Source organism: Panthera pardus, unplaced genomic scaffold (genome assembly GCF_024362965.1).
Source record: "Panthera pardus isolate Hobbes unplaced genomic scaffold, ASM2436296v1 HiC_scaffold_15, whole genome shotgun sequence".
Lineage (NCBI taxonomy): Eukaryota > Metazoa > Chordata > Mammalia > Carnivora > Felidae > Panthera > Panthera pardus.
The window spans coordinates 25743688-25754589 of record NW_026526710.1 but is presented as its reverse complement, the minus strand read 5'-3'; the positions used below and the strand labels follow the sequence as shown (position 1 = coordinate 25754589).

General features: G+C 40.0%; 1 protein-coding gene across 1 annotated transcript; it reads left to right on the top strand.

Annotated features, from left to right (window-relative positions):
- Window positions 1–208: 208 nt before the first annotated feature.
- MC5R (melanocortin 5 receptor) lies at window positions 209–3878 on the top strand. Its single transcript, XM_019433897.2, has 2 exons — window positions 209–333; window positions 1650–3878. The coding sequence occupies exon 2, from the start codon at window positions 1676–1678 to the stop codon at window positions 2651–2653; it is 978 nt and encodes a 325-aa protein (XP_019289442.1). The 5' UTR covers window positions 209–333; window positions 1650–1675; the 3' UTR covers window positions 2654–3878.
- Window positions 3879–10902: the final 7024 nt, after the last annotated feature.

The window sequence follows — 10902 nt, the reverse complement described above, 5'->3', positions numbered from 1 at the left end:
CAAGTCACCAGAGCTCCAAAGGCCAATGGCCAGAGCTACCAGGAGGGGCATGCTCTGTCTCTGACCACTAGGTGGTAGCTCAGCCCCTGACTGAGAAGAGAGAAGGCACAGACTCATCTAGAGGAGGCGGCGACAGAGAGGCGGGCCTGCTAGGCTGCATAAAGGCAAGGGAACTGTGACTGAGGCTCAAGCTGCCTTAGCACTTTGTTCAGAAGATCCTATCCTAGGGTGATGGCATTTAGCCTGTGGATGCCAGGTACCCAGGCTGAGCTAGCATCTCCAGTGAAGAGCCCAAGGGCTGCTGTGCAAGAGAAGAAGAACGAGGGAGCACTGGTAAATAGCCAAACTTTCTATTAAAATTGCCTTGAAAGGAATGCAAAATCATGTCTAACCTACATGTAGGAGGCAGGTAACTGGTTATTTAAACAATCTGATATGATGTTTAACATAATAATACAATTGGTCATTATCTCTGAGATAGAATTAGACATAAATAACAAATGATTACTGTTCAATGCCTACTTTGTATCGATGATGAGAAGAGAATGCTGACAGAAATTCTAACTCTCTCCCTAGATGTGGTCTGAGTTCGGAGGACAAAGGCATTTGTGAATATAAATCATGGGAGAGAAACTGAGCAATAAAAGAGTGAAGTATCTTGCTCTAGGATTTGGCAAATTTAAATCCCTTGTTTCTTTGTACTGTGCTTCTGGGAATTTTAAATCTGTTAATCACACTTTGTGGAATTTCAAATGCAGAAGTCAGGGAAAATATTTATAAAGTTAAAAACAGCATTCTGTGAGCTCCAATTTTAACACATGTGCAATCTAAATTTACGTATTGAAGACAGTAACTTTTTATATGTAATTATGCTCAGATTAACAGATCACAGTAGTTAGTCCTAGTTACAACTAGGGAGACTGAGTCCTACCAGGTTTTAGAAGTGTGTGAGGACAAACGTTGACAAGACACCTGTCTTTTCTCTCTTAAGAGAACGTGGTCCTGTATATCATTTAGAAATCTGTGCTCGCTTGAGAAAAATGCAGTCCATAGCCTCAGAAATGTAAAAATCAGACTGGAAGGGACTTTGTAGGTTATGAGTTTGGTACACTTTTAAGAGCAAACTTGGGTGCCAGGACAACAAGCATAAAAAGTGAAACCATTCTGGGCACACTGAGATGTCTGGTCATTCCAGTAAGAGGTATGTGAAAGAATGGAAACTCAAAGGCAGAGGAGGATGGTGAAAATTCTAAGCCTGTGTGCATGTTGGAGAGACACTATTCCAGGGTTCCAGGCAGACTGGGACACACTAGCCTCATGCTAATGTGTTGAGCCTATTCAACCTTATTCTTAGGTTGTGCTAGCTTTTGGCATGCTGTTGTACTTCTTTGGTGGACTGTTGACCTCTCAGAATCATGGATTAAAACCCGTTTTACAGGGGCACCTGTGGCTCAGTCGGTTAAGTGTCCGACTTCAGCTCAGGTCATGATCTCACAGTGAGTTGGAGCCCTGAGTCAGGCTCTGTACTGACAGTTCAGAGCCTGGAGCCTGCTTGATTCTGTGTCTCCCTCTCTGCCCCTCCCCCACTTACTCTCTGTCTCTCAAAAATGAATAAATGTTAAAAAATTTAAAAAAAACCTGTTTTACAGTAAATTTGTTGCCAAGAAGAGGAGCAATGAATTCCTCATTTCACGTGCTTTTCTTGGATCTCAACCTGAATGCCACAGAAGGCAACTTTTCAGGACCAAATGTCAAGAACAAATCTTCCCCATGTGAAGAGATGGGCATCGCTGTGGAAGTGTTTCTGACTCTGGGTCTCATCAGCCTCTTGGAGAACATCTTGGTCATAGGTGCCATAGTGAAGAACAAGAACTTGCACTCCCCCATGTATTTCTTTGTGTGCAGTTTAGCAGTAGCTGACATGCTGGTGAGCATGTCTAACACCTGGGAGACCATTACCATATATTTAATAAATAATAAGCACCTGGTGATAGCAGATGCCTTTGTGCGTCACATTGACAATGTGTTTGACTCCATGATCTGCATTTCTGTGGTGGCCTCCATGTGCAGTTTGCTGGCCATTGCAGTGGATAGGTATGTCACCATCTTCTATGCTCTGCGCTACCACCACATCATGACAGTGAAGCGTTCTGGGGTAATTATTGCATGTATCTGGACCTTTTGCACAGGCTGTGGCATTGTTTTCATCATTTACTATGAATCCACTTATGTCATCATTTGCCTCATCTCCATGTTCTTTACCATGTTGTTCCTCATGGCGTCTCTATATATACACATGTTCCTCCTGGCAAGGGCTCATGTCAAGCGGATAGCAGCTCTCCGTGGATACAGCTCCGTGCGGCAAATGACCAGCATGAAAGGAGCTGTCACCCTGACCATGCTGCTGGGCATTTTTATCGTGTGCTGGGCTCCGTTCTTTCTCCATCTTATTTTGATGATTTCTTGCCCCCAGAACCTCTACTGTTCTTGCTTTATGTCTTACTTTAATATGTACCTTATACTCATCATGTGTAATTCTGTGATTGATCCTCTGATATATGCCTTCCGCAGCCAGGAGATGAGGAAGTCCTTTAAAGAGATTATTTGTTGCCATACCTTCAGAATACCCTGTAGGTTCCTTGGCAGGTATTAAACAAAAAGTTTTTCTCCCTGTGGCTCTCTTTTATCCTTCATTTACTTTATGACAAAATCAGTTGGTACAGCCAAGGAGTAAGCCAGAAAACTAGAAATCAAAAATGTGTAGAACTGTTTCTCTTTTTTTCTGTTGAATTTGTGCTTCACTTTTTCCCCCTGTGGCAGTTGTTAGGTCAGACATGCATATGTTGCTTTTAAAATTTGGGAATGGGGTGTGACAATTTTTTACTGTCCTGTTTTCCTCTTACTTTTTCTTCTGCTCCCACCCATTTCTGGTAGTCCAATCTATCCTCCATCTAGTAAGTGTGTGCTCAGGGAAGATAAAACATCCTTGGTGCAGGTCTCAGTGTGAGGAATAGCTATAACTGAAACTATAATCATAACTGAAAGAAAGGCTGTGTGATTGCTTTCTTTCCATGGAAGCAGTTTCATAATTTTGCTTGATGCTTGTGGGAGTCATGCATGCTTTTCAAGGCAGAATTGAGTGGTCAAATTCTTTGCATTTGAAATTTCCGTTTCCATTTCATTTGTTATAGGATGACTCTACAGCTCTCTTTTTCTGAACTTTTGATTTTATGGCTTATGTTCATAATTGTCCAAGAATGGAATTTCCTTACCTACACTCTGTCAATCATGTTTTTGCACTTACCTGGACATAAACCTTCATGCTACAAACCTTGCTTCATGTAATGTGAAAGTCTCTGTGACCCTTTCTTAATTGTCTTATTCTGATTCACTCCAGGGTTTCCAAATGAGTGTTTTGGGGTCATGTCAGGGACTCTAGGTGCCCCCATCCTGCATGTAGCACATGCCCATAGCCAAGTTATCTTTGAACTTCTCAGAATCTGTCATGGAGTCTGAAACCCCCTCACCATATTCTTTTCACATTGCAATCTAACTCCAGCAGCCGGAGGTCAGGTGCCTATCTTTAACACAGGGAGTCTTGTTTTTTCCAATGTAGAATGGAGGGAGAAAATTTGAGTTCAGGTCTTAACTTTGCCACCAACCGACAATGTTACCATAATCATCTCATTTCAGATTCTACATCTGTGCTGACCTCATAGGATGGTCATGAGAACTGTATGGAAAAAATGTGAGAACACTTTGAAAACTTGTGAAGCACCATAAAGATTGATTATTTATTTTAAAGAAATGTTGCACATAGAATAAATACTAGGGAAAGATGCACCAGTCAGTGGTTGGAGGAATGGCCCAGAAACCAGGAGGCCTGCTTTGCCATAGAGCAGTTCTGTTACGTTGGGCAAGTCTCTGACCACTGGGTCGCAATGTTCTTATCTGAAGTGAAGAGCTTGGTCCTTACAGCTCTCATATTTTTGGTATTAATATCTTCTCTTTTGTTTTGGATATCCATGTCTAGACTGTTCCCAATAAAGGAAATAGTATAAATAAAGCTATGGTCCATTAGGGTCACATAATGATGAGCTGTCAACAGCTCAGGGGCAGAGGAACTTCTTGGGTATGGCTCACATAAATAACTTATAGACATGATCCCCACCCTTGACAGCTCAGAGTCTAGGAAAACAGAACAAAACAAAACAAAACAGTGCTGGTACAAGCAGGAAAGTGCATAAAACATCCAATGCTTAGGAAAATGGCAAATTAGCAGGTTGTTGACAACTGAGGTGTGAAGGGACAGCTAGCTCTTCAAATGTTTCTGGTCCTTTTAACTGAACAATCTTGTGTGTATCCATTAATGTAAGTGATCAGTATGCAATTATGATGGGAAACCACAGTCCATGTTTTACATGGGACATCTCAGGAACCTAGGTTCTGTGAAAGCTGGCTCCTCAGCCTATATGCTCATCTCTGTGGTCCTGTTGTCTGCAGCAGTTTCTGGTACAGAGTAGGCACTCAGGTGATGTTTGTTATTGTTGCTAAACAAATGTGTACTTAATCTGCTGCTCAATAGCAGATTGCCTGGTAGCATTCACTGAGTGCTAATTGAGGTCACTAGGTCTCTGATCCTTGGGTATAGTCAAACTTTGGCTCTAGAGGTTTACATTGACTTCACCTGGGAACCCAGTTACTTGTTAGGCTCACTCTCTGCTCTGGTGCTTCATGGTTTCAAACAAGGTCTGACCTTTTCTATAAGGAAATGCTTTAAGGAAATGCTCAAATGTCTTAATATCTATATGAATGAGACAGAAATAACCAGTATTGAGATGTGTCTTCAGTTGGAAGGAATACATGTATATAGTGACATGGTAAATATCTGTAAACAAGCCAATCCCTAGAATCCCAACACAAAGTCCCACTGCTCCCTCCCCCCCGTCCAAAATAATCTGTGTAACTGTTGTATGGTATTATATATTAACTTTTGTTGCTTATGCAGGGACTTTATATGATTTAAAAATATGTGTTCAAAGAAATGGTTAATAAAATGGAAGGACCAGACCACTCATTTTAACTGGTCATTCTGATGTGTGATATTCAGAGTATTTTTGGTCTTCCTGCCAAATTGTCAGTAACTGCTGCAAAATGAGAAGGTACATTCATTGGTGATGAAGTGTACTTGACAGTATTTATCATCTGTAGGATGGCCAATTTCTCAGTTCCAAATGATTTAACTCCTGAAAATAAAACAAAATTGTAAACTTGACATTATATACTGTCCCCAAATCTGTTTTTTTAGTAAACAAATAAGCATTTTTGGGGATATCAACTATTAGTACTCAGTATGGGGCTAAAACCAGTGGCCATTAGATAATGTCCACCTCTGCTTATGAGGCATAAATTATTTCAAAGTGTGAATATTTCAAGATACATAGAAACATTGTCCATAATTCAAGATGCTGCACATAAGTGTGAATTTATGAGGCCTTGTCTCTTCTAGGTTGTAATGGCAATTTTTGTTGGTGGAATGTGGGGTGCATATCAGAGTTTTGGGGTGCAGGAATAACTTTGAAAAGGTAAAAAGTGTCTCTGCATCAGGTCCAGATGTGGCTCCTCTTGATCTGGAGACCAATAAACCAAAAGGACAATTTATGTGATACCTTCCCTCAAGCCAGTGAATAATGGTGGAATAGGGGACCACACAGACACTCCCATTCAAGAATGAGAAGAATAGGAAACAGGCATTATACTTTCAGGGCTCACCAGCACCCTGTGGCTACTGCCACCATATTGGACAGTTCAGATCTAGACCTATTTCTTAGGTTTGTTGTATATTTCTCCTTTTGCCTCATGACTTTTTCTTTCTTCCTTTCTTTCTTTCTTTCTTTCTTTCTTTCTTTCTTTCTTCTTTTTATTCATGTATTCTTTGAGTCTAACAGGCTTTGGGGGAGACTCATGCATTTAGTTTATTTTCCTTAGACATTTTGTCCAGCTAAAGTCCCTGACTCTGGATTTTCTTGAATCCTTTCTTTTTCTTTTTTCTTTTTTTTTAAGTTTGTTTCTTTGTTTGTTTTTTGAGAGAGAGAGAGAGACAGAGACAGAGACAGAGAGAGATGAACAAGGGAGGGGCAGAGAGAGAGAGAGAATCTCCAGCATGGAGCCTGAGGTGGGGCTCGAACTCATGACCGTGAAATCATGACCTGAGTGGAAACTACCAGTTGGACACTCAACCAAGTGAGCCACCCTGGTGCTCCAAATCCTTTTTTTCCTTAATGATGGGTTCAAATGTGTCCCTAAAGAATCTTATTTATTTCTAACTTTGTGATAAAATACATATAACATAAAATTTGCCATTTTAATTTTTAAGTCTACAGTTCAGTGGCATTAGTGCATTCACATTGTTGTGTTGTCTTTTTGAATCCTTTTTATTCGTGCTTGTATTCAGTCACTTCTTTCTGTAGCTCATCTCTTTCTTGTAGTATAGCATTAAATCCAGCCAACAGTAACAAGCACACACTACTGATGTCCTGTTTTCCAATCTTTCCCTGTATAATTATATGTTTTCCATCAGTCAAGCTCTCCTTTTTTTCCACCACATAGCATGCACTGCCATCTTTCCTTGCACTCTGTGTACCATTTTAAGTTTTGATTCAGCCACTTTTAAGTTACAATTTCTGTACTTGTCAAGATAGTCTAGGCCAGTTTTTCTCAAACTTCAATAACCATATGAAACATGAGGAAAGCTTTTTAGAATCAAATACAGATCTAGTGGGTCTTAGGTAGGAAATGAGATTTTCCATTTTGAACAAGCTCCCAGGTGCTGTTTGTCCAAAGGCCACACTTTGGGAAGCAAGGATATCCTGTAGAAACAAACAGATCCCAAGTGTCAGTGACTTAACATAGCAAAAGTTTATATTTCCATCATGTTACATGCTTAGTGCAAATTAGCAGGGAGTCTCATTGTAGTTACTCAGGGACCCAGGATGATGGAAGCCCCACCCTGACATATGAGTTTCTATTTCCACTCACATTTCCATTGTTAAAATAAGTTCCATGATCTAACATCCAAGTGAGCTGGATAAATCAATCCTACTCTGTACCTGGAAAGTACATAGACATTGGTGAATAGCACCTATCATATGCTCAGCCATAATGCCAGGAGTGTGGCCATTCAGTGTTTTTGTCCTCAAGTATCAAACAGGCCAAGGCCAATTATAATAGGCATATGTATATGAAAGTACATTCCAAGTAATTAAAAATGAACTAGTATGGCATAGTGTGATATTGTGATGTATAATAAAAGTATATATATTTGGTCTGTATCCCTATTCCTGGTACAGAGCTCCTCAAACCTTTGGAATTTCCTAAGCAATGAGAGCAATAAAGTTGTTTTTTGTTATGTCAATAATGTGGCTTTTAGAATGCCCCTAAAGGATTTGTAATCACCTAGAGCTGTCATCAGAGGAACTGACCATGTGATTAGAAGGTCAGAATCTTCAGTCCCACCACCACTATCACCCCACTCCCTGATCTCCAGGAAGTGGGGGTTGCTGGATATTGAGTTCAATTGCCACTGGTCAATGATTTTATCAGTCAGGCTTATGTAATGAAGCCTCTATAAATACCCAAAAGGATAAGCTTTGGAGAATTTCCAGGTTAATGAACATAGGGAGATTTGGGGAAAGCAGTTTGCCAAAAGAGCATGGAGGCTCCACACCCCTTTCTCTGTATGTTGTCCTCTGCATCTCTTCCAACAGGCTGTTCCTGATTTTTTATAATAAACCAATAATCTAGTAAGTAAAATGTTTTTCTGAGTTCTGTGAGCCTTTCTAGCAAATCAATCAAACTGAAGGAAGAAGTTGCGGCAATCTCTTATCTATAGCCAGTGGGTCAGAAGCACAGGTGATAACTGGACTTGCCATTGGTGTCTGAAGTGAGGTGGAGGCAGTCTTGTAGGAACTCAGCTCTTGCCTTGTACGACCTGATGCTAAGTCCAGGTTGGCAGTGTCAAAATTGAGTTGAATTGTGGGACACCCTGCTGGTGTCAGAGAATTGCTTGGAGATGTGTGAAAATATATACACATTGTAACTGGTGTCAGAATCAGAATAGTATATAACTTATTTATAGCAATGAGGAATGAGGGATATGGTGCATTCTCATATCAGTAGCACTAAAACTCACAGGTGATTGTGGGCACACAGCAGAGTTTGGGGATGGGAGTAGGGGGATAAGTTTGGAAAAGGCCCTAAGGTGATTAGAATATATTTGGCTCTTTCCTTCTTCGCCAGGGAATATCACTATGTAAAATTTGAGAGAGGAAATATTAGATTTAAAATTAGTAAAATCAAGGGAGATTAATACATGAGTATGTTTATAAATCTTTGAAGGGTGGAGGAAAAGGGAACATTAAGATGCAAGAAAGCAACAGCTTTTACTTGAGTACTCATTAGTGGCAAAATAGTCTGACTACAGCCAAGAGCATATGTTGAGGTAAGAGTGGAAAATCCCTGATACGTATTGGGAGTGATAGAAAGCCAAGGAGAAGAATCTATTTCACTTTTTTTCTTTTTCTTTTTTTAGTGGAAACTAGGGGAGCCATTGAAAATTTCTTTTTCTTTTTTTTTTCTTTTAATAAACATGGCCATGATCCGATAAAATATGTGCTTGTAAATTAGCTTGATGGAAAATGTGCATTTATGTTGGGAGAAATGGGAGAGAGGCTGTCACAATCAGGCAGGATGCAGGCCTGAGGCTTGGATCAGGTGTGCAATTGAATGTAGAGAACAGAAGTCATCTACAGGAAGGATCCCTCTGCTCAATGTCCAATTAACTACCAAGTTTTACAAAAATGTACTCAGATTCTAGTTTGCCAATTATTGCTACTGTCTTCTGACATTATGTTGGTTCCTCTCTCAGTATCCAATGAAATTATGTTTAGAGTTTTTGACCTCTATATTGAGGGTTAACTCTTATTGTCCTTTTCCTGATATCTTTCAGATCACAATTTGCTCTGTGTCTGTCCGATCCCTCTTTCTTCACCCCCCTTCCTGGTTTTTTTGTTTTTTGTTTTTTGCTTGTTTGTTTGGCATCACTACCCTTACTTGAAGAACAAATACACTTTTAAGTCAAGTTAAAAAAAAAAAAAAAGACTTGACCACATGTTTTCCACATATTGGCTTTGTCCTTACCCATGATATGCATTTTAGGTAGAGAATGACATTCTTATGTGTTGATTGACGTATAAAGAAGAGAGGCTTGACCCTTCTTTGCATTACACTAGAGCATGCCTCAATCATATCAGCAGAATTGAAAGCAGGAACCTATAAAAAGACCCTTAGAAATCTCCCAACAGAAACGTGATAACTTCTTAAGCTAGTTCTCTATTTTTGTCCTCTGCTTTTACCACTAAACTACTTTTCGGTTCTTTTTTCTTTTCTTTTTCTTTTTTAAATCTTGGGCTATTTTTTAAAATTCTTTTCTTTTTTTAAGTTTAGTTATTTATTTTGAGAGAGAGAGGGAGGGAGAGAAGGAGTGAGAGAGAATCGCAAGCAAGCCGTCTGCATGGAGCCTGATGCCGGGCTCGAACTCATGAACTGTGAGATCCTGACCTGAGCCAAAATCAAGACTGAGCCACCCAGACACCCCAGCCTACTTTTCCTTTCTATCTGAGGACTGCAGGGCCTGACAGTGTGTTGTCGGCTCACAGCACCCTGCTGAAGTACTGCTCATCAATTTCAAACACCTTTCTCAGTCTCTACCCTCTTTACCTCTTTTGCAACCTTTAAAACTATCTTCTGCTTCTTAAAGCTTCCTTCATTAGCCTCCCTAATAAATGCTCCCTGTCCTGTTCTGGGCCACTTCTTTGTGCCAGTGTCCTTACATTCTTTCTGATCTCTTCCATTTTCCACAGTTAGCCCTGCCTTAAGATTGTATCTTTAGAATTTTTTCTCCTTTTAACTTATATGTTTTTTAAGTGGTCTCATCAACTTCTGTGGTTTTGATTTTTATCTCTGAGGATATGGCCTCCAAATCCTTTATCTCTAGCCTTAACTTCTCTTCTAAATTTCTGCAAGTTTGGGGGGAAATGCACACTAGGCATCTCTACATCTGCCTCATAAGCTCCTCTTTCCACCTCTCCTCCATATTGGCAAAACCATTTCCCTGGTCCCTAAGTCCAGAGACCTTGGCATCATCTTTGGCTCCTTTCTCTCCCTTGACCTCTCTATATAGTCATTTGGAAAATCCTGTAGAATCTACTGACAAAACGTCAATGCCTTAATTCCTTCTTTCCATCCCCACTACCATAAAAAGGGGCCTATGATTTTACCTTTAAGTTTGGATTTTTGTATTAACACCTAAATTACCTCTAGTCTCTTCCTGTGCTAAAGGAGACCTCTCCTAAAGTGCTTTTCTAGTCTCTTCCTGTGCTTCCTGAGACCTCTCCTAAAGTGCTTTTCTGTTAGTATAATTCTTTCTATTCAGAAACCTTCAAAAACCCAATACTTGCCTAATTAAGTACTCAATCCTCACCTTAACCTTCATTGAACTCCAAAATATTATCTAATCTTCCTATCATCTTACATGTTAATAAATTGAGACTACTCTGAATATGACTTGTGGCTTTCTGCTTCCAGATTTTGTTAAGTCTGCTCAATATGCTTGGAAAACCCTCTCTACATCTATGTGAGCTTTATTTAATGTGCATCTCAAATGCCTCTTCTTCAATGGATCCATTTTGATCACATACTATGGCACACATTCTGCCAGGAACTTCAGAGAGTAGGCAGGATTTATGTCCTTTACCAGAACATAAGAATCTCTGTGGGAAGGGACTTGCATCAGTTAGGGCAGCACTATCCAACAGAACTTTCCACAATGATGGAAATGTTTTA

Excerpts from the sequence above, each read along its gene's own strand:
- MC5R (XM_019433897.2), top strand. The coding sequence starts at position 1,676 with ATGAATTCCTCATTTCACGTGCTTTTCTTGGATCTCAACCTGAATGCC.